Source organism: Thunnus thynnus, chromosome 5, assembly GCF_963924715.1.
Source record: "Thunnus thynnus chromosome 5, fThuThy2.1, whole genome shotgun sequence".
Taxonomy (NCBI): domain Eukaryota; kingdom Metazoa; phylum Chordata; class Actinopteri; order Scombriformes; family Scombridae; genus Thunnus; species Thunnus thynnus.
In genome coordinates, this window is record NC_089521.1 from 34,230,795 (window position 1) to 34,256,481 (window position 25,687).

The following is a 25,687-nucleotide window of genomic DNA, read 5'->3' on the forward strand; positions in this document are numbered from 1 at the left end:
CTTTTGTGTCTCCTTGTCCTGAATGAGAAGCCCCCCCCCCCCCCCCCCAACCCTCTGAGTAACCAGACAATGATGTATGACTCCATGAATATTAAATGTATGAATATATTTGAAAGCGTTTCAGTCTGCTTCCCTTTAACTCGTCTCTGTTGTCTCCTGGTGGCGAGGAGGCGTGGCTCAAGACATTTGTCACTGGGCCGGAGACAGCTGACCTTTGACCTCTTAACTCGTCTCAATATGTTTTTCTCACATTGAGTTGCTATTAGCATGATTAGCGTTGTAGCATCTGGGAGGCTGCTGTTGTTCATCATCAGAGCATGTTGTGTTTTGAGATAAGCTGCTGAACACATTTATCACGGTTATCATAGAGCATCTGGTTAGAAGTAATAAAGAGTAAAAACACAGTAAATTTTGCCTTTGTTGACTCTGCTGCTGCTGATGTTATGAGGAAATATTGTTCAATTTGTTGCTGAAAGGTGTATTTTTCTCTTTTCATGGACCTAGGCTAACAGTTTCCTCCAGCTTCCAGTCTGTTTGCTGGGCTATATGTCCTGGAACTATCTGTGTACTGGAAGGCACAGACTGACAGATAAAGTGATTTTTCACACCAAGAATGATATTTGCTAAAGATTCTGGCCTTTCCTTGGTCAGTCCAACTGCATTTGTCCTCATTTACTTATTTATTAGGACAACAGTGATGTTTTGCACAGATAAAATGGAAGAAAAGCTGCACAAAATATGGGAGAAAGGAATGGAAATGTGTACAAATGACTGCTGCATAGTGATATTTTGCTTGAGGTAGGCGACTCGACACAGTATCACAGTATCGACCTTCTAAAGCAGAAGAATTGCTGCAAGATGTTTCAATGCCTCGTTATTTTACCCTCGTACATCTGACGTACATTCTTCCTCACTTCTGTCTCCTCTCTCCTAATTTCTTCACTCACTCTGGAAATTTAAAAAATGTCTTCCTTTTAAAAGTCTGAGTAAGCATGAAGCAGAACTTTAACTTGTATGGTATTAATTACAGTAATTGTGCACAAACATCACACAGTGTGAATACATCAGTAGTCAAGCTATCCAAACTATCAAATACATTAACATTACTGTGATGTAAAGCAGCAGCAGATAAACTGGACGGTTAAAACAACACTAAAGTCAATTTTAAAAAAAACAAAACAACGTTTGCTTTCCTAGCTACTGACCTTCTTGTCTTTTGTCTGACAGCTGTGATTCATTCTGTCCCATGAAAGTGTCTCCAGTCTGCCTGCAAGCGTCAGCACAGAGGGTTTGTTTGTTTCAAGCACCTGCGTAGCACAGGTGGGTGGTGACTGTTGGTCCGTGTTAACAGTAACAACGTTTCCGTGTCTCATACAAAGATACAGTGTTCAATGTTTTCTTGTTTTTCTTTCCCCATCACTTTATTTACAGCATGTGTGACATTAAGACAATAACAGAGAACAATTAATCACCAAAATGAAATAAAGACAACATAAAAGACATGACTTCATTTTCAATTTGTTGATACAGTCAGCACGGTAACAGGACAAAGGGTAAAAGTAATAAAATAGCAATAACATAAGATTTCTTTAAGAAATTCTTGGACCAAAACTATATGTGCTCATTTCCTATTGTTTATAACTTGTTTCACTGTCGATCAGGTTAATTAGTTTGTGGAAATGGGAAACTGAAGGTTCCGGTGGGAAAAGTGTGGGCTCCAGTGGACTTCAGTCTAGGTTTAATGTCCGGAGGAAACATTAAAGCTTGAATTCAATTCTCAATTTGATCAGTTAATCAGTCTCATAAAATAAATTCTTTTCAAAGCAGTGACATCTGTTTGCTGTGAAAGAAGAAATTACAACTTCTTAGGATAAATGAAGACATTTATTAATCACTAAACGTCTTGAAGATACATCATAAAGCATGAGATAATAAAGAAAAAGAATAATAAGGTCTTTAAATGATAATAAAGATAAAATAATAAAGAAAATTGTCTAGAAATAGTGGCTGAGAGGGTGTGACTCGTGGCTAACGTATTGCAACAGGGAATGAAAAAACGTGACGTGACTTCAAAAGCAAATAGTATTTGTGGAAACACAAGACTTAATGTTACAAATAAAATAAAAACATCTGAACTGGTTTCTATAAAATATTAAAATATGTACATACTTGGTTGAAGAACCAAGAGACATCTTAATAGAAGAATTTTGTCTCGGCTCGAGTTTCTGGAGAGCAGCTGAAAGAGAAATCCCTCTGAGGTTATTTTTATATTTACATTTGAACAAGACAGGCAGAGTTTTGGGTGTGTTTTAAATGTTTTTGTGTCGAATTGTTGATGAATATTCATTTTCTTTGTTTGGGGATGTTAAAGTGTTTCTGACTCTGACTTGAGATGGTTTATTTTTCTTACAGTGGGGAATTAAGTCTTGAGTTTTAAACTTGATTCGCATTGCAGAGTCACTATTGCCTGAATGCTTCATGTCACACTGTTAACAGTATATTGTAAAACCATTCAGAAAAACAGTTCAGCATGTCAGTACGGGCTGGACTATGAACTCGTACCGATGTTAGCAAGAACGGGCATGTACCCACTCTCACCTCACTGCTCCTCCCGAACACACACCAGTCAGCCACAACAAGAAAGACAGTTATTCAGCTGTATGACAGATTAGTTGTGAAGAAAAAGCCTCTCATTCTTTCACCAGGTGGTGAGTTACATTGTTGAATGAATGGAGAGGAGTGGTGTGGGAAAATAGAGCTGCAAAGTGGGAGGCTCCTGGTTCCAGCAGCGTTTCTCATTCCTATTTCAAAATGTATTTATCTATTAAATTTGTGTTTAATTACATTGCACTTTGGTCTTTGGCTGACGTCCATATTTGTTTGGTTTTCAGGCACTTCTACATCATTATTAAGTGCCACGTTGGATATATTGGTGCTTTCTGAAAAAAGGTTTCCAGTCATAATTCCAGAAACTCATAATTATAATAACTCTGATGTTATACACACACACACACACACACACACACATATATATATATATATATATATATATATATATATATATATATATATATATATATATATATATATATATATAACGCAGCATTAGTGGTGCACATGAGCAAATTTTATGCTGAGTGATGGATGTTTCTTGTTGAAATGCATTGTGGGAGTCGCAGTTAACTACTACAAATCCCTTATGTAGGCCTACACAGGCTTGTATCTAGACTGGGTGTATAGACTGGTGATTCAGCCAGGAGAGTTTTATGTCAATCAAAGCTGTAGAAGTGCTCAAATTGTGAGTCATGCAACGTTGTCTATGAAAAATGTGAATGGGATATTTACTTTCTGGAGCCTGAAATAACTTTGCAACTCTATAATCATTAGTCGTCGCCTTGTCACAGGTGTGATAATGAGGTTGCAGCAGGCTTTGTGCTGCTGTAGAGATTCTCTTGCAGGAAGGCCAGCATCTTCCTCCAGGCGTCTTCCTGAGCGCGAGAATGAGGCACCGTGTCTCCACCCCACAGAGCCATGACTGCAAAGACAACAGGAAACAGAAACAGCACAAAACTCGAGTCCTGATTTTGGCACATTAACCTTGAATCATTCAGAAAGTTTCTGTTATTGTCCACAGCTGAACTTACACGTCTCGCCTTGGTTGCGTACCCTGAAGGAGCTGGCTCTGCAGTGCGGTGTGTACGGAGGTTCAATCAGGTGACCGGCATTCGGGTACGAAAGGATGGTCAGCAGGTGGCTGTTCCCCGCCTGCTCCATCATCTCCTTCATCTGGAAAACAGGAAGTTCAAAACATTATCTCATATTTGTGACACGGCTTGGATATGATTTGTAAATGAACAGAACACACTCAATTTCAACACTTCAGTTACTGTGAGATTCTAGATGACATGTTTGGAATTATAGAATTAAATCCAAACCGGTCTTTAATCTGGAAAACATCCATTGAGATGCAGAAACATCTACATTTATTAATAAACCTCGTGACAGGAGCACCACCCCCCTGAGATGACACACAGAACCACTTTTTATCAATCTCATGTCTGAAGTAGTGTGTTATGATGCAGGGATCTAATTCTCTGCTTTATATTGAAGCCACAGACAACGACATACTGATAAATGCATATTTATTGAACTAAAATGATGAACAAGGGAATAAATGAGGTATCAGTGCAAACAGATAAATGAATAATCAACCAGAATGAGTGTAATATGTACTGAATGGCGAATTATAAATTATGAATGACTGATGGTGAAATGTTCATGATAGTGTAATAACTGGAGAACTAGTTGAAGCTGAGGTAATTTAACCAACCAACTTCTCTGAGAAATCAACTGGAGAGTTCAATTCAAACGACACCAACACGACATAACCATAGTAGATGGACACGTTTGTTTTTTGTCCTCAGATGAACGAGTGACTCAACGGTCTCGCTGCTGGCGTCAGAGTAGAGAAAACAAGCTGTTCAGCGGCTGTGGGATTTCCCAGCGGAGGGTCCACTCGTGCAGGAGCCTTGAGACGAAGTTTTGTTATAACAGTTTCTTCAAGTGATTCGCCAAATCACCGCAGGGTTTAATCGTTAGATGAAGCAGACATAACTGATCTGATGTGGTTGTCTCTGGTAACACAGCCATGTCTTGATCTGTGGAGCGGGTTTTTTTTTAATTGAAGCCTCCTGACTGACTTTACTGACTTTCTTACTAAATAACACGAAAAATAATCTCACCGGCCGAAACAAAACTATACTTCAAGACATTGATTGCAAAAGAATTTCAACATAAAGTTTGTTTCACTGAAGATACAATACTGCATGTAGCTTAAAGATAAGAAAGTTAATTTAGGAGATCGTGATCTCTCTAAATTGATTACAAGAGATTAAATTGGAATTAAATCTTAAACGTTTCACAACAGTCATTCACATTTAAACATAGACTGCATAGTTCAATACGTTACTCAAATGTTCAGAGACACACATCTGTAATGTAATCACTATAACAATACCTGAGTTGAATCCCCTGATTAGGTTATACAGCAAAATTAAAATGCAGTCTTTGTTGAAAATACTTATAATAAAATGTTCTCATACAAAAGTTAATGATCACCAGTACAGTTTAATGAAAACATCCTATAATTATCAAACAAACATACGTACAATGTAATCCTTCATACACATCAAATTTCTACTAAGTTATATAGAGTTTAATAGCAATTTAGTGGATAACATCATCAGAAAATATTAGATGGTATTTGCAGAGAACTCTTCTTCAGTGTTCAAAGCTATATAAAATTTGACCACTAGGTAGCACTGGTGATACATGCACTGTGTGATAATTTAATATAAATATTTGTATCTCAGCTATACTTAATCACAGAGAATTCAGACTTAGACCATTTTGACCTGCATTACTTTGTGACTAATAATATATATTCCCTTAATTTATGACATGCATCTGGAATATTCTTATCTGACTTTAATGTGGAGACGTTACTTTTGCTGCTGAATAATAAATAAAGACATGTAATTAGTTTTACGAATGTGGAAGTTGTTGCAGCCTGTGGCTCCAGTTTAAACACACTGTTGTTTCACATTGTGAGTTTAATGTCTGACAAAGGTCTTGGACCAAAAAATTGCTTTTCATTAAACTCAGCATTGACTGTGTCAATATTTTTGTTTTCCACACGCTCTTGAAAAATAACATACAAACATAACAAAAAACACTTAGTGCTAGTAGAAAACAACATATGTTTTGTTGAGATTTGTGTAAAAACACTTCATATTTTGGTTTCAAAGAACAGGCATCGAAACTATCACAACACCAGTTTGTTCTATTCCAAATTACATCTATTAATCTGTGTTGTATTCCTATGGAACTCCAAAGCAATATGTGATTGCTGAAAGGTGTCACTTGGAAAAATGCCATTTACAAAAAGGGAATTTATTTCTATAATGAAAACAGATTTCAGTAAACTACTATGAAAGTTTTAAAAGCTATTGAATAACTTTTATTTATAATAATTTATTGGTTCATTTACATACACACAATTATTTATTCTATAACTTCTGTCGTCCTGCTTCCTAATCTGACTTTAATCCTCTGCACCAGATTTGTTACTCAGGATGTTGTCATGAAAGTAAACTCACGTCCTGAGCAGACTCGGACGCCGGCCAGTTCTGATCGTCCTCCGCTACGACCAACATCACAGGACACTGCAGTCGTCCCACCTGCTCAGAGATATTAAAAAGAAAAAAATATGCATAATAATACAAGCACACCAGCACAAGTTGTAAGAAACCTCCTCCCCAAAAAAGAAAACTAATTTGGATACGTTGTGATGTGTTGCACTATCAAATAAACTGTCATCGAAAAGAGAGGATACTGATAGTAAAACAATAAAAAGAGACATTCTGTCTGATTGAACTCACGTCCACTTTGAGTTCAGGGTCGGTGGGGATGGGCAGCGGCAGATCTCGCCAGATCATCTGGTTCTCCTCGTTGAAGCGAGTCTTCTCAGCTTTACTGATTGGACAGAAAACAAACCCAAAAAGAGACTCAAAAAACTTCAACTGACTCAGTTCTGACTCAACACATACTTGAATTATTGGCGACTCAGACAAACTAATCTGTTTGTGTCCTTACAGCATTTCCAGTGGAGCTAAAATATATAGTTTGTCCTGAGTGTGGTGTGATTTAATTAAATTTAATTTATTTAAAATTAAAACATTTTCACTGCAACCTGACCCGGACTGCTTTTGAGTGATACATCACTGTCACATCACCTCAACTGTCATCTTTCAGCTGCCCGCAAGTCGCCATAGTTAATAAGATCGTTGTCAGATGTAGGAGCTCCTGCTGAAAAAGTAAGTGTTGATTTACGGTCGATCAGAACTGCTTCTTACAACATGTTGTACAATCACACCGGAAATCAAATGCTGTTTTGAACGGCCGCACTTAAAGATGGAGTGAAAAGCCGACCATCATGGGGGGAATAACGGAGCATATTGTCAGACAGTCTCTCCTGGAAAACATTACTAGTGTTTCACTCTCACATAAAAAGTGACAGAAGTAGTTGTGCTAAGAATGAGGAAGAGCAGAGAGAGAAGTTCAAACCCTGACTCACCTCTGCACAGCTCAACAATCACTGCATGAAGTGGGTGTGAATGTCGGCCTGTTTGCGTCCAGGTTTAAGGACTCAGTTACACAATGAAGGTGTCACCTCTGTTCATGCACATATGTCTGGAGTTTTTGTATTAAAATATCATCATGTAATGCAGTCTTGATGGACTTCAGCCTTGTTGCCAGAATAAAATGTTGGCATTGTATGTTTCTGCAAACGTTGAATCTCTATGTTTCAATACGTTTAATATGTAGCGTATCAACATTTCAACAATACGTATTATATCAACATTCCCACAAAAATGTATCATATCAACATTTCAAAAGTGACGTAGTTCAGATGACATCTATATGAGCTGACTGTATTTGGAGGAGGAAGGGTTGGTGGATGGTTAAGAAAACAGATGGAAAACCATCAAAACAGCAGAGAGCAGTGTTCGAGACTACCTGGAGACTACTGCCTGCTTCCCGTTTCAACTGACAAAAGTGGGTATTTTTAGCGAGACGTTGGGACATTTGCAGCCGTTTTTTGTGTTTTAACTCAAACCATGATCCCTAACCAAGTGGTTTTTGTGCCTAAACCCTACCAGACCTTAACCACAGCATTGTTACATCATAAAACATAATTATTGAACTGATAAAGGCCAACATTGAAATGTAGACTTTTAACATATCTGCAGTTTGCAGCAACGTACAATGCCAGCGTTTTATTCTGGCAATAGGGATGTGGACTTTTGATGCAGTGGACCTCAAAGACTTGTGTATGAGTACTACTGCGCTAGAGGAAACATCATGGGGTCATTCAAATTTAAAGTTCATTCTCTGGGGAGCAGGAATGATATCTGTAGTTGTTGAGCTGTTGAACATAAATGACAAAGTAACTGACAACAGATCAACTTACCTTCCAAAGTATTCCAGCATTTCTTCCACAGATCCATCGACTGGCTGCACATGAGTCCCATTAATGCACACAACACTGCTGAGCTGAGAGACCACACACACACACACACACACACACACACACACACACACACACACACACACACACACACACACACACACACTTTACATATACAAGTGTTTACAGAGAACAGAAAAACTACACAAAATGACAAACAGCAATGTGTAAAATACAATTATTTGTAATGCAGCAGCGCGACTCCTCTCTTCACTGGTTACCAGTCAAATACAGAATAGATTTTAGGAATCTTTTATTTGTTTTTAAAGCACTGCATGGACTGGCTCCAGCTTTCCATTTCATTCTTCAGCCTTCATCCCCTCAGATCTGCTGACCAATCACTGTTCGTCATTCAGTGCTCCCAGTTAAAATCCAGAGGTGATCGGGTATTTTCCACTAATAATCACCATGAAGACATGACTGCTCACACTTTTTATTTATTGATCTTTAGCCCCTCTATTTATTATATGTTCTCTTTGCACTGCTGTTGTCTTCTTAGGATTTAGATCCTATATTTATTTACTTTATTCCAAACTTGCATTAATTTTCCCCTCGATTCATATGCGTTTTTATTTGGTTGTATTTCTCTCTAAAGCACTTTGGTCCAGTTTTGTTGTTTTCAAATGTGCTCTATAGATAAACTGACTTGACTTGACTTAGCTTAGAGCTTCAGGAGCAGGCATAAAACTGAGCAGAAACACCACAAAGGGACACATCAAAATTATAACAATTACATTTCAGGCTGAGATTACTTCATTTAAATGGAGTTCAACTTTGACATGAAAATTCACAACACTGACCAGCTGTGAATGTGAATATTTTATGGTTTCTTTGACAAATTACTAGTCAAAGCATAGTTTTTCTGTCTAGGAGGGGATCTTTGAACAAGTGGAGCCGCATGAAGATCATGAATTTTACCTTTATAACCTCGGAGTAAGCGGCCATTTTGAGTGTGAAACTGGCACCGAGGGAAAGGCCCATCATGCCGATCCTGCTGCCGAGGACCTGAGGATGCTGCTGCAGGACTCGGAAAGCTGTCTGCAGCAAGAAAACACAACAAATTATACGTTTTGATTGCATGGATTCTCATACTTCACACCATTAGTATTTATATTAACATTCCAATCAAGCTTGCCCGCACTATTGTAGAGGGTAAAACACTGGACATGTTTCTGCATTTCAGATGGTCACAGCTGGTTTGTAGTTTAGTCTGTTTATCAGACATTCATGTTAGATTTCACAAAACAGTTTTTCTTGGCCCCACATTTCCATAAACCAGCTCTCTTCATGTCTTGGCAGTCGGTCGTTTAATGTGAAGCAGGCTGCTATAATCTGGATGTGAACTTTGACTCTCAGCTTTCCTCAGGTGAGTGTCAGGTGACTTAAGTTTTGCAATAACGTTTCCTTGCTTTAGAGGACGGGTTAATTTTTCAAGTGTGTCTTAAAACAACAGTCAGGAGTCCACATGAACAATGAAACATGTTTTCTGTTAATACTGACCGTTAGAAGATCCCTTCATAATGCACTTACAATGGAAGTGATGGGGGACAAAATCCACAGTCCTCCTTCTGTGCAAAAATGTATTTAAAAGTTTATCTGAAGCTAATATGAAGCTACAGCGTCCAAATGAGTCAAATCAAGTAGATATGAATCTGAAATATAACAGAGATGATGGATAATGTAATAAAATAAGTCCAGACCAAACATTACATCATAGCTGTCCAGTTAAACTGTATGGTTACTAAGAGTTGATCCACACCCTCAAACCAATCAGAATCCAGACTTCTTCAGTAGCTATGGTATAAGACTTTTTAATGTCTTGTAAGGCATTTTCCCCAGGATCCTCAGGATTTCATGTAACTGTGAGAGGATAAATGTGGGCGCACATCTGTCCATGTAAAAATGTATGTTGTTTGCATGTTGCATGTATCTGTGAGACATTTTCATGTGCAGGCCGTGAGAAGAAGTTTTCCTCCAGGGCGTAAAAAATTTCACGGTTTCGCAAAACAGCAAAACAGAGCTGAAATGACCTATAAAATACGTTTTTCTTGCTGTAATCATTCCTCCTGTTCATGATTACAGCGAGGAAAACCTCTTTCACTGTTCATATGGACACCTGACTGTTTGAAGAAACACTGGAAAACCATGAACCGTTCTTTAAGTTTAATGTAGTTGTTCGATGTAGTTTTCTCTTTCAGATTCTGTACATTTTTCTTGAATCTTGACTTTCTTTAATCAAATGATGGATCAGAGACTGTTGCAATGTTTTAATGTTTAAGCTTCATACACCTCAAAGGATCGGGGAAGAAACTTACAGACTCACATTTATCACATGGACAAAAACACGACTCCAATGTGACAATGTTCATGTTGCTCTGTGTCTGCTGTCTGCTAGCATGTTAGCTACAAAAACTCTATAAGGTGATAATATGTCAGAGCTGTGCGTCTGTCAGCTTGTTATTGAGCTTTTTACAAAATCTTATTTTGGTGTATTTTCTGGACAGATCATTGAATTAATGTTTTGTATAGTAGAATATATCATTTGGGACATTTATCAGGTTTACCTCAAAGTACTGGTTGCCCACCATCTTTCCAGTTTCCGAGGCGATTTTAGGAGTCAGGTAGTCGAGGGTCAGGGAGGCAAAGCCACGAGAGGCCAGCAGCGCCGCACGGTACTCCACCAAATGCCCTTCACCCCCCCACAGGTCCAGAAGGCCGGGGAAAGGTCCAGGTCCTTCAGATGAGTCAAACACCAAAAACAGTTTACTGTACATGATGATGAAGGTTTCACTGCTGTAAAATCCAGCTAGAACCAGCTTCAAACCTTAGCTGGTCATTTGCTGGTCTTGCTGGATTTACCTGGTGGGCCAGCTTGTTCAAGCTGGTTTAACTGGTGATCAGCTGGTTGATTGGTTTTGTGTAGCTGGCTGAGAGGTGAGCAGCCAGGTTGGTAGTGCTGGTGTAACTGGTCAGCTGATGGCAAACCAGTATGGCCATGCTGGTGTAACTGGTCAGATGGTTGCAGATCAGTATGGCCATGCTGGTGTACCTGTTCTGGGCTGAGATGCCAGATCAGGTGGTGATGAAAGAATAGTACTTAATAGTACTTAAGTGCATTTTTTGGTTGTTGTTGCTTTAGACACAAACATGGTTGGACTTCAATCAAATTTTATTGAACGCGCAGATCCGGTCGAGCCAATAAGCGAGCTTTACAGTGGCATAGGGCCCTGTGGCCGACAGAGGGCCCCCTAGAGAGAGAGGGGGGGTGGGGGGGGGGGGGTCAGGCTCGCTCCAGGCTTGCCTGATCCTGAACCGCTGTGATGTGTATCAGTGTCAGTGTGTGCATCGTCACTCATCACAGGGTCAGAGACTGTTACGATGTCTGACAAAACAAGACAAGGTCAAAACCTGCATGGCTGGACCTATTACTAAGTGTTACTCATGGAAATGATAAAAGTCAATGATTAAAGTTAATAAATTTAATGGTTCAAGTGTCTTCTTTAATTTAAGCCATCAGCTATCATTATCATTTAAGTCATCATCTATCCATTATCTATCTAACATTATCTATGGAGCTGTGATGTTCACATCTGGTGTTATAAAGCATTTAACAGAACAATACAAGTTTAGGCAGAAATAGGCCCAGTTTGGCCTCTGCCTCTAAAGGGCTAACATTAATAACTTACTTTTCACATCTCCTTTCCAGGAGCACTATTAAAGTACATGATTGATGTGTATAAAGGGGGCATAAAATAATAGCCTTCTGCATTTTAAAAAATAAGCCAGTGTTTCATTCATTTTTTTTATTTCATTGCAGGTCTATCAACCACCTCTACCCCTGCTGCAAAATGGGGTCATGTCATCCAAGAAGATGATAATGATGGTAAGTTATGCCTTTTAGTTAAACCTATAGCAATAGCTACATTTCACACTTGCTGTAGTGCCCTGTTCATTGCTCATAAATAAAATCTGTCATTTGTGTAACACCTGTTTCTAAGGACTGAGCAACATTATGAAGCCATCTCCAAAGGTGCTGGTGTTGAACAGACATCATATCTAAATTCACTTTTTAAGAGCAGATGGCATCAACCTTTTACAGATTGTCTTGCATTATAAGATCCTCCAGATTTAGAGCAGTGCCTACCACCACACCTGGCTCTCCAGTTTCTACTCCTCCAATGGATCCAGCTGACAGGCCATCAGTCAGTCAATTTGTCCAGTTTGAATCATTTTAAGATGACCCACTGTGACTAACAACCAACATGTACGCACTGTAAGTTACTGAATATGTCCCTAAAAATCCTGGAAAATGATTTCTGTACATGATTAATTTTGCTTGTTCTACTTCAGATGTTTGATGGCGAAATGATTGAAATACGATTAAATAAAATAAAGATTTTCAAAGAATTCAATAGTTTTTTTTTCCAAATAGCATTAGGTGGTATATTGTAGACAAAACATGCATCTCGCTGCAAATAAGTATGTTAGAGAGTGTGTGTTTTAAAGTACATTTTTAAAGACATGTCCTTCCTTTGTAAAGAACTTAAAACCTAAAACTAATTCCTACAAGCTGGTGAATTTCAGAAGGTGCTGGTCTCACCAACAGGAACTGGCAGCTCGTAATATAGGTAACAATAGCTGTTAACTGGTAAGAATCTTAGCTGGGCTGGATGGATACTGGTGTTACCAGTTGTAGCTGGTAGCTGGCCTACCAGCTGTCAAAAACCTAGCTCAAACTGGTCAAGCTGGTTACCAGCTATATCTGAAGTGAATTTGGTAACACTTTATGATACAGTCCGTGTTTTATGGTGTAACTTCCCGTCACTTACCATGCTATTTCCTGGAATTTACAGTGTAACTTCCTTGTATGACTCTGTACATATAAAATACTTACTGGTTCTTACTGGTACTTAAATGTGGGTACAGCAGAGGAAAACAAGACAAGGAACAAGGGAGTAACAATTGGGGATTTAGAGTGTAACTTCCTAACATTTACCATGTAATTTCCTGGAACTTATAGTGTAACGTTCTCGTATGAATCAGTACATATGTATATGGATGAAGTGGGTGTCTTCACCCCCACTGGGAGTGGGGGTGAAGACCCATTTCTCAGACCCATTCCTCGACTTGTTCTTATTCAAATTCATACAATGAAGCAGAAGACATAAGCATAATAATTCCCTGGAGTGTGGGTGAAGCTTGCTGGTCTTCCAAACACACATGCATAAAAAAATGATTGTCATAACCGCCATGAGCAATTCGCTAAAATATTTGATTTTATTGCATTTCATCCATATACATATGTACTGATTCATACAAGGAAGTTACACCATAAACTCCAGGAAATTACACGGTAAATGTCGGGCAGATACACTCTAAATCCCCAACTGTTACTCCCTTGTTCCTTGTCTTGTTTTCTTCTGTTGTACCTACATTTAAGTACCAGTAAGAACTGGTTTTATATGAATGGATTCATACGAGGAAGTTACACCGTAAAACACGGGCTGTATTATAAAGTGTTTTTATTTGTATTGCCCAATATCAAAAGTAACAGATTTGCAATACAACATCCTCTGTCCTTAGACCCTCCATTCAAATAAAGAACAACTCCCTAAAAAAAGAGGGAAAAAAATAGAAGAAAGCTCAGAAAGAGTAACAGAGGAGCGATAGATGTTGTGTGTACAGAAATGACCAAGAGAGCAAAGTTGCAGAAATACAGCATGAACAAACAGGATGACAAAAGTATCATAACCACATTTTCAGACTACACCTCCACGCCTCCTGCTAGCCCTTCTTAACTTCTCATCTCACTTCTGCTGCAGCGCTGAACTCGCTCTGGTGTCACTGGTCTGTGTTGCTCAGACTGTCAGACCTGAAACCTCCCTCCAGACTCTCCTCTAGTCCTACCTGAGGGCAGGAAGAGGGTCGCAGTGAGTCTGCCCTCTGTGATCGGGACCCTGCGGATGCCGGGCGCCATGTACCAGCGCTCCACCAACACGCTGTTCAGTGGCACCTGAGTTATGAAGCCTTCAGTTGGGTGACCCTGGTACACCGAGATCTTGATCTCCAAGGGAGTCTGGACGTTCATCTTCCTCATCCTGAGGGATGATGGGAAAGAGTCAGCTTTGATACTGATAATTGATTCTGTATTTATTGGGATCATCTGAACAGCTCTGGTCCAGTTGGCCTACCTGAGCCAAGGTTTGCTGCCTGGAATCGGTCTGAGGCTCCAGAGCAGACCCATCGGTTCAACCCCAGAATATGTCCCACCCAGACTGAGATCCTCTGAAACTGTGAAGCAAAAGACACAAAAATGCATTTCTTATTTTAATAATAATAATAACAATAATAATAATAATAATAAACTTTATTTGTATAGCACCTTTCATACAAAGTGCAGCTTAAAGTGCTTTACATTAAAAAGATAATAATAAAAAAAGATAAATAAATAAGTAATTGAGAACTTTAACAGGAAGAATAAAAGGAGGCAAACAAGAAAAATGAGAGATAGTGCATTACATGAAAACAGAGGAGACACAGCTAAAAATCTTAAGTAAAAGACATAATCATTCATGAATAAGAATACAAATGCCTTAAAATGGATTAAAATGTTTTAGTATATGATATGGTGTAATAGTCATACTATAGAAAGGCTAGGTTAAAAAGATATGTTTTTAAGTGTCTTTAGGTAAGGCACTCCAGAGTTTGGGAGCATAATTGAAAAAAGCTGCATCTCCAATTTTCTTTTGGGTAGCCTTATGGATCTCAGGCAGTCCTGCAGAGGAAGATCTAAAGGCTCGTGAGGGAGCATAAGGTATCAGTGAGTCTGTGATGTAGCTCGGCCCTGATCCATTGAGAGCTTTATAAATGAGTAACAGGACTTTGAAATCGATTCTGGAAGACACAGGGAGCCAGTGTACGCTAGCCAAGACTGGAGTGATGTGTTCTCTCTTTTTTGTTTTTGTTAATAGTCGGGCCACGGAGTTTTGAATAAGCTGTAGTCTTTCAATCGACCTTTTGGGAAGACCCGTAAAAAGTGCATTGCAATAGTCTAATCTACTTGGAATAAAAGCATGAATTAGTTTTTTAGCATCTTGCTGAGTTAGGAATTGTCGAACCTTGTCAATATTTATGAGGTGAAAGAATGCTGTTTTAGTCACTTTGTTTATATGGGACTTAAAGCTCAAGTCAGAATCTAAAATGACTCCTAGGCTTGTTACCTCTGATTTGATTAAGGGAGTCAGGTTGCCAAGTCTTTTAAGGATCTCATCCCTTTTTGCTTTGGGGCCAATTAATGAGATTTCTGTTTTTTCCTCATTTAATTTTAAAAAAGTTATCACTCATCCATTTATTGATTGCAGACAGACAGGCAGTCAGAGAGTTTAGAGCAAGTGGATTGCTTGGTTTTACAGATATATATATAATTGCGTATCGTCGGCATAGCTGTGGAAGCTAACATCATGTTCTCTGATGGCATCACCTAGCGGAAGCATATATAGTGAGAATAGCAGAAGCCCGAGGCCTCTGCCCGAGGCCTCAGCTCCCTTGTACAACACCAGAAGTTATTTCATATTTTTCTGACACATGTTCCCCAAGACTAATGAAAAATTTCCTTCCTGTAATATATGTCCGGAACCAGTTTAAAACGCAGTCTGAGAGGCCGACCCAGCTCTCACGGCGATTTATGAGGATTTTGTGGTCGATAGTATCAAATGCTGCACTTAGATCAAGAAGAACTAGAACAGATACTTCATTAGTATCAGTGCTAATTCTCAAATCACTAACTATCTTAACGAGAGCAGTTTCTGTGCTGTGTTTAGTTCTGAAACCAGATTGAAATTTCTCCAGTAGGTTATTCTCATTTAGAAAGTTATTTAGTTGTTTGAAGACAACTTTTACAAGTATCTTACTTCAAGTTAGGTTTCTTTTGCAGAGGAGTCACAACAGCAGTTTTGAAATTATCAGGAAAAACACCTGTTTCAAGGGATGTATTAATGATATTTATGACTGTGCTTGAAATACTATTGAAAACCTTCTTAATGAGTGCAGATGGAACTGGGTCAAGGCAACAGGTGGAAGAGTTACTTGTAGCTACAATCCTGCAAAGTTCTGAGTTTGTGATGTTGGAGAATTTTCTCATTTTTGCCTGCTGTTCACAAGGTTGCCTGCAGAGGTTGCCAGGATTTCTAACAATTTTACCTCTGGTGGTTATGATTTTATTGCTATAAAAAATGGCAAATTCCTCACATTTGAGGGAAGAGGCTTTGGGTAAGAAGGTCTGAAGCAGGGGCAGGTTTTAACAATCTGTTAATGGTAGAGAACAGTACTCTGGGATTGCTGTTGTTTTGTGAGATGATTTTGAAAAAATAGGATCTTCTTGTAGTGCGCACAGTGTTGTTATAGGTAACCAAGTTTTCTTTGTAGATTCCACGGTGAACCTCCAGTTGAGTTTTCCTCCATCTCCTTTCTGCTTCTCTACAAGACCTCTTCAGCTCGCAGATAGTGCTGTCTATCCATGGTGATGTCTTTACACAAGGCTTCCTTTTGACCTCGAGTGGTGCCACCTTATTTAGGGCATTTCCCATTTTTTGGTTTAGGGCAGAGATCATTTTGTCAGGCGAGCAGTTCACACTATGTGGATCAAACGTACTTACAAGTTTGACAAACTCATTTTCTGCAGCATCATCTAAAAACCATTTAAGCACCATGCATTCTTTTGCAGTTGCAGTTACAGGCAAGACACTGTTAAAAAACACACAGTAGTGATCAGAAATAGGGATATGAGACACTGAAATATTGTCAATGGTTAACCCCTTTGATACTACCAGATCAAGCATATTGCCCTGCTGATGAGTGGGTTCAATTATATGTTGTCATATTTGGTGATAATAAGAGCAGTCAGCTCAGAGAATTCTGAGAGAAATAGTGCTATGTGTCTTGGAGGCCTGTATATTGTAATAATGAGTACAGCTAGTTCAGTATTAAGGATAAGGGCCAGATATTCAAAGGATAAGAATTTACCCAGGTTGACCTTTGTACAGCTGAGCTTTTTTGAGTAGATGGTGGCAATTCCACCCCCTCTTTTTTCCTGTCTCACTCACTGATAAAAGCTGTAATCTGGTGGACACGTCTCAATGAGTGTTGCAGTATTGCTCATATCCAGCCAGGTTTCAGTTAGATGTATAAGATCAAGCTTATAATCAATTATGAGATCATTAATTAAAAATGATTTGTTTGTTAGAGATCTAACATTGAACAGAGCCAGGTTTATAGTACTTGCCGGGTCCAAATCAGATGGTGTTTGACAGGGAATTGATATCAAGTTCAAATGAGTTGCAGGCTTACAGGTTACAGGCACTGAGATAGAAGGAGATGAAGACCCAGTGTATGAGACAGAAGCTGGATCTGATGTCGGTGCAGTGGGTATGGATGCCGGGGGAGGACAGTAGGGAGGGCTAGAGCAGGAAACAGTGGCCTGTGAGACCAGAGAGGAAGAGGGGAACTTGGGGGTGTGTGTGTGGGTAGTAAACAGTCAGTCATGTGATGAGGACTGCACAGCATGCTGCAAGTTAGCCGCTAGCATGCGGCTACCCAGCCTGTTGGGGTGAATTCCATCGGGCCTGAAGAAGGCAAGACAGTTCCAAAACAAGTTAAAAGTGTCTATAAAACCTATATTGCGATGTCTACAAGCGGACCGGAGCCAAGTGTGGAGGCTAAGGATTCTGCTGAACCGCTCAGCTCCACGGGACACTGTGGCAATAGGACCAGAGATAAAAACACTCATTGCACAAGTGTTTAGGAAACTAAAAAGGTCATTAAAATCATTTTTAGTCAATTCCAACTGCCGGAGAGCTGTATCGTTTCATCCCACATGGACTATCACTCGCCTAGTAGAGGATGGGAGTGAGTGCAGTAGACCTGGTAGCTTATCCAGGATGACCAGGATCGTGGCTCCAGGAAGGCAGTGTGTGGTTGAGTTGAAGAAACGGATGTTCCTGGTTATGGAGTCCCCGACTATCAGTGTAGTTGGGCGGAAGGGAGGGCAAGGTGACCCTGAGTGTGGGATTTCGGGGCTTGATGGAGGGGAGGTGGACTGTGAAGGAAACTTCATCCTTGGTGATGGAGTGGATGGAGACGGGCAGACAGAGAGGGGTGCAGGAGCCCGCCGCGAGGCTGGGGTAAAGTACGGTATGGAGGAGTGAGCCCTAATGCAAGTGGAGAGCTCATGTATGGCTGACTGAGGGATCAGAGGTGACGAGCTGTGGGACCCACGGAGCGGCAGAGGGGATGGGGGAGAAGACTCTGCAGGCAGAGGAGGAAAGTCATTCTGGTCGAGGGGGTCGTATTTGTTCTCCAGCTGGATGCTATAGTTAGGGGGTGCATGGGAAGAGCGCCTCCCTCTCCTGCTCTGCGCACCGACCAAGGACCAGGGCTCGTGATGTGATGGAGTGGAGCTGATCAGGGTTTTAGGCTTAGCCCCCAGCCGCATCCAAGACTCTCCAGGGATGGTGACAGTGGACAGTGACAGCAGAGTCTAGGAGAGAGGTGGCCTCAGCAGCAGGACAGGTAGCTGTGGGATCAGGCACTCGGGCACATACCATGTCACTCTGCACTGGACCGAAAGTGATGGTGTCCATTAGCATCTCGGCTTCACGGATCTGGTGGAGCGTGGATATTCTGCCTTCCAGCTCCGCAATTTTTTCGCGCAGGTGGGCGCAGCCATGAAGTGTAGATGTGGTGACTGGGAATATAAAAATAAAAGGGAGGCCAGTACAGGGCTAAAAGTGCATAATGGTTTAAAAGTTTATAAGTTTAGTTTGGCACCCAGTTGACGACCTATTACAAGGATTTGTGACATCATAACTATATTGGAGCCAACAGCAGTCTAGTATTCAACTTACACAAGTGTGATGCACAAACACTGAGCCCATGTCCACACTATGCTGGCTAAATGCATAAATGCATCTTTTTCTCTGCGTTTTGTTCCTCCGTCCAGACTAAAATGGCGTTTTTCTCCTCTCAAAACTAAGCTTTTCTAAATCGTCCCCCAGAGTGTGTAAATGTGAAAATGACGACTTGGCGTTGTAGTGTGTACGAGGAAAACAGAGCTTTGTAGAAACACTGTCATACCACTGACAGAACAGATGGTGGCAGTAGCGCAGTGTTTCATTGGAAAACAAAGAAGAAGAAACAACAGTAACAACAATGGCGGACGGCTTCATACAATTGTTGTTCTCTTTATGTCTTCTTGGACTGTTTCTTTAGAGTTAAACGTAGCTATCTACCATCTTTCTCTGTTCAAACTGTCATAATCTGCTGCAATAAAGTAAATGTCAAGACACCACTGCAGGAACAGAAACAGTTTCTTCTTCACTAGTTTTCTGACTTCCTCATCTGTCTTCCGCACATGCCCAGTAGGAGGAAAATTACCTGTTTTGGTGTTTTAATGTGGATGGAGTTATTTGCAGATATAAGCTGAAACTCCTGCTATAGACAAGTGTTGTTTCAGCTCAAAAACAACATTTTAGACTTTAGCCGAGGTAGGCTGAGAATAGACTTTACAGTGAAGTAGGAGACATCTTGTGTCCAGTAGTTAAATTTCTGAAATTAAATATATTTGCAAATTCATAGACTCTGGAATTTCTAATGAAAGAGAAGTTTTTAGAGAAGATTTTAAAGAAGTAATTACACTTTTTTGTGGAAAAACCATATCAGACACACATTATTGTTCCAAGTAGAGTGTGTTTATATGGGTAGAGATGTACCGGTAACAAATTTTCACTCTATAATTATCGTAGGTAAAAATATCACAGTAAACGGTATTATCACAATAATCACATTTCCTGAAATCCTACTATTAGTGCTAACCTATAGTTAAATGACTTCACACCATGATCACCTTGGATTTCATTCACTGCACAGTAGTCTTTGCAATATATAGCAGTTTTGTAAAACTCAGCTGTTCAAAATTCAAAGACAATTGACTGTAAATTACTTCAGATGCAGCTCAGTGTCTGTGTCAGATTGTATGCACACAGTTATATTTTGGAAATTCATAAATTTTTCCAAATGGAATTGGTTGATTGATTTCTGAAGTGCAAGAACTTTGTAGTAATTGTTATCTGCTGGGTGTTAACAGTTATATTTAACTTTTAAAAAGGCAGAGAAATTAGTAAACGCACACAGAACATAATAAAAGTTATACTGGGCTCTTACAGACCACTTGTAGCTAAACAAAACCAAACTGTTGATGAAGGCAGGAGAGCTGCTCTGTGTTCATGGTGTCCTCTGAAAACAACAATAATCACGGTAATGACGGTAATATACTGAAGAAACTAATATACAAGCACATCTCTACCGGAGGGGATCTTTAATTAGTTTCCTGCGGTTCACAAATACAATACAAACATTTCTAAATGTATTTTCCTGGTCTAGATTTTGGACCATGTACCATTCACTGTCCCGGTGGCGTTGGCGATGTAGTGAGCGAACGCCTCCCACGTGTGTCCGTCTTCACACTGGTGCAGAGCGTGAACCGTGAGCTGGGAACCAGGAGGGGCATTCTGGACCAGGACGGTGAACTTCTCATCCACAAGTCCTCTGGACGGCTGGACTGTCAGCTTCACACAACACTGTTTCCTGTCCATTGTGAGCTGAGCAGACAGATAAAATAACCAGAGACAGATATCTCAAAACCTGGACAAACCAAACTATCTGACTGGACACATTACACTAGAGGTAAGACAAACTAACTACTATTAAAAACACGTCAGTAAGTCACACCGCTGCACTGGTTGACATGCTCCTTCATCATGAACATCACTGGTCTGAGGCTTCACAGCAGACCCATCGGTTCAACCCCAGAATATATACCACCCAGACTGAGATCCTGGAACTATGAGGGTACAAACAACTATTAGATTCTTCCAAATTTGAACTGAATTAATTGTTAATTAATTAATTATCGATTAGTTTTGATCTGTATTGTTTTGTCAAGGTTAAACATTTCAACAGGACCGGTAATAGCCATTTTGGTGCCCTAGGCAAGATAAGGATTTGGTACCCCCACCCAACCACATTCCACCCAAATTACCCCAACAGTGCTGCCTCGTCACCACTCGCTCATTCTACAGTAAAAATATGGACAACAAACATCAGACACCACAATGGTTTCAAGACAAAAATATATATCTTTATTTTTAGAAATTAAAATTACTTCTCAAATAAATGAATCATGTATCAAAGAATGAATAAATTATTAAATATTATCAACTACCTGTTAGTAACATACAGACACTGGCACTTGGTTATTCATATATTACACTCAATAGATGACTCCTTCCATGATGTCATGTGCCTAAAATGTTCTGGACTGTTCTCATGGGTTTTGAGTTTTTCACTGCAATTTTTCCAGTCATTGAGTCTGTTGAAAGTTCCACTATATGTGGCCGAGACAAACTCTATTCAGGCCTACTTTCAAGCCTATTCTAAACTGTTTTTCACTCAAGTTGGAGACAAATTAACATAATGTGTTGCACCAGCTTCTGAGGAATTTGCTTAATGTGTGCAACGTGTCCCAAACTAAGAACTGTCCCTTCTAGACATGACGATAAAAGCATAAACAAACATGGCAAACTTAAGCAACCACCTGAAACTCTGAGGCAATACAGGAGCTGTGTTCATGCATCTTGCAGAAATCCTTTGATAAAGACCTCAAAAACAAAAGTTTTGTGTACCTTGTACCTGACAGAATGTTCATCTTTTTATGTAAAGTCATGAAATTGTCAGATGTGTTGAAGCGATATGTGGTAATACAGGGAGGAGGAGGTGAAAAGCCTTAAAAAGTAAAGCTAAGAAAAAGGAAGGAGCAGACACAGGGGGAACCTTGACTCCTTGGGAGAAGAAGAAAAAACTTTTGAGATCTCTTAGAGACTCTCTTTAATTTTTTATCTTTGAATTTTACTATTTTTGTAATCTTAGAACGCTTGCTTTGTAAAACCAAATAAAACTGGTTTGTATTTTTATACACTCCAACCAAAGTTCCTGACTCGTGCTCATCTCTGAGGTTCTCTGGTGTTCCTTTAAGGTAAGAAAAGACGCAGCCCTTGGGGTAGGATGACAGTAGTTTTTGAAATTGATTAGATTAAAAATTTATTGACTCTTGTTAAGATAAAAATTAATGCTGTTTACTAAATGATAATGTAGTAATGGTTCAGGTTCAGTGACTAATGCTAATATACAGTTGTACAAGTGTTAGAGGTAGGATTTCAATACAATATTAGGTTGAGGGTTTATAGTTAGGAGTCTAATTGGCTAAACTGTTAGAGCTAGGGCTCTGAGGCTACCCTATAAAACCGGGCGAGTGCCCTCGACTGTCAGAGTGGGCCTCCTTCAGTGATGTCCTGTTAGTAGGCCATCCTGGAGTACTTTCAAACCTCCAATATCTATTGCACCTACACATTTCGTTGTGGCCCAGGCTGTCAGGACATACTTGACTATATAGGTAGTGGTTCAACGACAGCTGGTGATTAGTGTAGATTTTGGGAACTACGGTAGAGGACAGTCAGTCGGATTGAACCTAGGATACAACAAACATACATTTTTATCACTGTTTGATTTGATATGTAGCCCCAACACCAATATGTTGTGCATCAAGACCTAAATACAATAGCTCTCTTTAGCCTCAAGCACCCTATAAGTGGCAGGTTCTGAAGAATGATGGCAGTGTACACACAATATATAAGAAATATCCCTCTGAAGAAGAGTGTCAGACAGATATGTTGGATAGTTGCTTGTAATTACTGTCAAATACTATTTATATACAGTAAATCTCATACATTAATTGGAAAAGTCTGTAGACGCTTGTAATTACTTTCAAATAATGTTTATATGAAGTAATGATTATTGAAATTACTTGTCAATTAATTTTTGTATGCCATTTTCACGTGATCCTATTTTTTGTACAGTATAAAACCAGTATTTACCAGGAGTTTACTGTAAATAGATGAGATGAGAGATATTTTATAGTGTAAGGCTCGAAGGGGCCACGGCTGGGGACCCTGCACAGGATGGAGCACCTCTGCTCCATCCTCCTCTTCCTCCAAATCCCTCATCTTCTGGAGTCTGAGAGGTAAACCAGTAACACCGGAGACACACACACACATACACAGTATAATAAACCCAGTCCTTCCTCTCAACTTAGTAGCTTCTTATTAGTTTACATGACTTTAACTACAACCATGTGTGTTTTCCAGCCATCACAAAGATAAACTTTGACTCTGCTTTAAATCCAACAAACAGACTTCAGATAAACATCTGTGTGGTTCTTAACTGTGACTTCTCTCTATTTTAACTGCAGCAGTGTGTCACGTTACATCACTGTGAGGACGCAGAAACCAGGAAAAGAACAAAGGAAACGTTTGAAGACGTCAACACTGTGATTTCATATATTTCTGACACAGTTTAATCAACTAACAATTAATCAGAAAAATAATCAGCAGATTGATCAATAATGACAGTAATCATTATTTACAGCTCTGATATTAACACTCACCCTGCCTCAGACTGTTTTCCTCCTTCTGCTCTGTTGACTTTAAAATGGAGTCTGACTGAATATTTTCACCTTTATTATTTATTTACCCAACCTGTTTGCTCCTCCCTTCTTCTTCTTTACTGGAAGTCACGTACGTGTGTGTGTGTGTGTATGTGTGTGTGTGTGTATGAGCTTTCTGAAAAGCTTTCTGACTGTTCGCTCGCTGTTATGTACAAACTCAGACACAAAGACTTCAGACTTCCTCATTGTACTAAAAACAGTTCAATTCAATAATAATAATAATAATGATAATAATAATAATAATAATAATAATAATAATAATAATAATAATAATAATAATAATAATAATAATAGATTTCTCTTCAAACATTAGAGTTCTCTATCTCTCATCTACGAACATCATACAGCAATACATGATTCAATAGTGGTTTGTTTCCTGTAAAAGAGGAAAAATAGAGACAGTGTTCAACTTCTTATCCAAATAATTCATTCCAGGTCAGATGACGATGCTTAAATGTGAGATTAGTCTGCAGGCAAACATACAGTTCAGCATACAGTATCTGAATAATTACGTTTCTGATAGTAAATGACTAATAAATATATATGTGTTGGGTTTAAAGAGAGCAGTTCTTTCAAGGAAATTCTTATTGAAATCAATAGCTGCTTTAAAACTTAACACTTAACTAACTTGAATAAGATTGTTTCATTAAAAGCAGGTGGATCAGTTCCTTCCAGAAAACTTTCATGAAATCATTAGGAAATAACTGACCTGTAATACACATTTGTTGTTGCATTTTAGTCATTGATCTACTGAGAGCTTGCAATTCAAATCTTTAAACTGCTTAATAACTCTTGATAACAGCAATCTAGACCTTGGACATGCAAACAAGGACCAAATATTACAGTTTCTACTTTGAAATCTAAAAGCAGCATGAGGAACTTTTCACACAGTTCTCACATGACTTATAACCAGACATGCAGGCTGGACTGTATGAATAAACAAACTTTATCTAATAACAATCATTGACATAAAGTCATTCACCTCAGCAGGTCAAATGTAAAATGATTCGTTTTTTTTTTTGGAGTGTGTGTGTGTGTGACCTGTTAAATTGATGTTAAAAGGTCTTAAAAAGTTAAAAAGTAATCCACATATTAACAGAGCTGTGATTGCACCATCTCTACCTGCCGTCATCTGAAGTCCCTCCCTCCTTCAAACATGAGAGTTCTCTAAACATTGTAATGAAGTAATAATATCATCTACAAACAGCAGACATCAAGAAAAAAACTGTGAAGTTACTAAAGACAAATTTTAAAGTATGAAACCAAGCAAACTTACAGTTCACAGTTCAAACTACTGTCAGAAAAGTGTGGAATGAGTGGAATGAGTCTGAGCTCCACCTGTAGAGGAGGCAGGACAGGTAGATGGTATCTGAACATCAGTCTGACCTGCTCTGACCTCAAATGTCTTGTTTTGTCCACAACCCAAAGATATTCAGTTTACTGTCATGAGACAGTAAACTGACTGACTTCTTTAGAGACTAAAGAAACCCGGAATTATTCACATTTTAAGACGCTTGAATCAGAGAATTTTGAGATTTTCCTCTCAAAAAACTCAAAGACTCAAAACGGTTAATCAATTAAAATATTGGCTAATTCTCTCTGTTTCTGTCTGTGTTCATACTGACATCATTCAGTTTATCTTTACACCACCAGAGGGCGCCAGATCATTTCTAATGACAAATAGAGAAAGCTGTGGAAGAAAACCCACCAACATGTAACTCAGATTAGTTTTTACAGATACATTTGTTCTTATAATTCCTGCTGCAGTTAAAAAAAAACAATTCATAAAACAATTATTTTTTATCAAAGTCAAAATATTGAGTCAAAATAGAGATACTCCTGGTCAAATATTACTCCAGTACAAGTGAAACTTTTACTCAAGTTAAAAGTACTGGAGTACTTGCTTTTAAAAATACTTAAAAATTCATAAGTATATTTTCTTTTTATTGTCAATACATTTACAGAACCGAATGACTCTGAAACAA

General features: G+C 39.1%; 1 protein-coding gene across 1 annotated transcript; it reads right to left on the bottom strand.

The window, feature by feature from the left end:
• Positions 1-1,394: 1,394 nt before the first annotated feature.
• On the bottom strand, positions 1,395-23,891 carry LOC137183692 (peroxisomal succinyl-coenzyme A thioesterase-like). Its single transcript, XM_067590902.1, has 11 exons — positions 23,643-23,891; positions 20,541-20,742; positions 14,281-14,380; positions 13,997-14,187; positions 10,654-10,823; positions 9,008-9,127; positions 8,033-8,115; positions 6,441-6,534; positions 6,159-6,239; positions 3,645-3,786; positions 1,395-3,535 (listed from the first exon to the last, which is right to left on the bottom strand). Exons 2-11 carry the CDS (start codon positions 20,734-20,736, stop codon positions 3,399-3,401), a joined length of 1,314 nt encoding a protein of 437 aa, XP_067447003.1. The 5' UTR covers positions 20,737-20,742; positions 23,643-23,891; the 3' UTR covers positions 1,395-3,398.
• Positions 23,892-25,687: the final 1,796 nt, after the last annotated feature.

What these genes read in the sequence shown, in the direction of transcription:
- LOC137183692 (XM_067590902.1), bottom strand. Translation starts at nt 20,736, where the DNA reads ATGGACAGGAAACAGTGTTGTGTGAAGCTGACAGTCCAGCCGTCCAGA. An exon ending in GGCAGCAAACCTTGGCTCAG is followed by an intron (nt 14,188 to 14,280) that starts GTAGGCCAACTG and finishes ATCATCCCTCAG; the next exon opens with GATGAGGAAGATGAACGTCC. An exon ending in ACCCTGAACTCAAAGTGGAC is followed by an intron (nt 6,240 to 6,440) that starts GTGAGTTCAATC and finishes ATCTCTGAGCAG; the next exon opens with GTGGGACGACTGCAGTGTCC.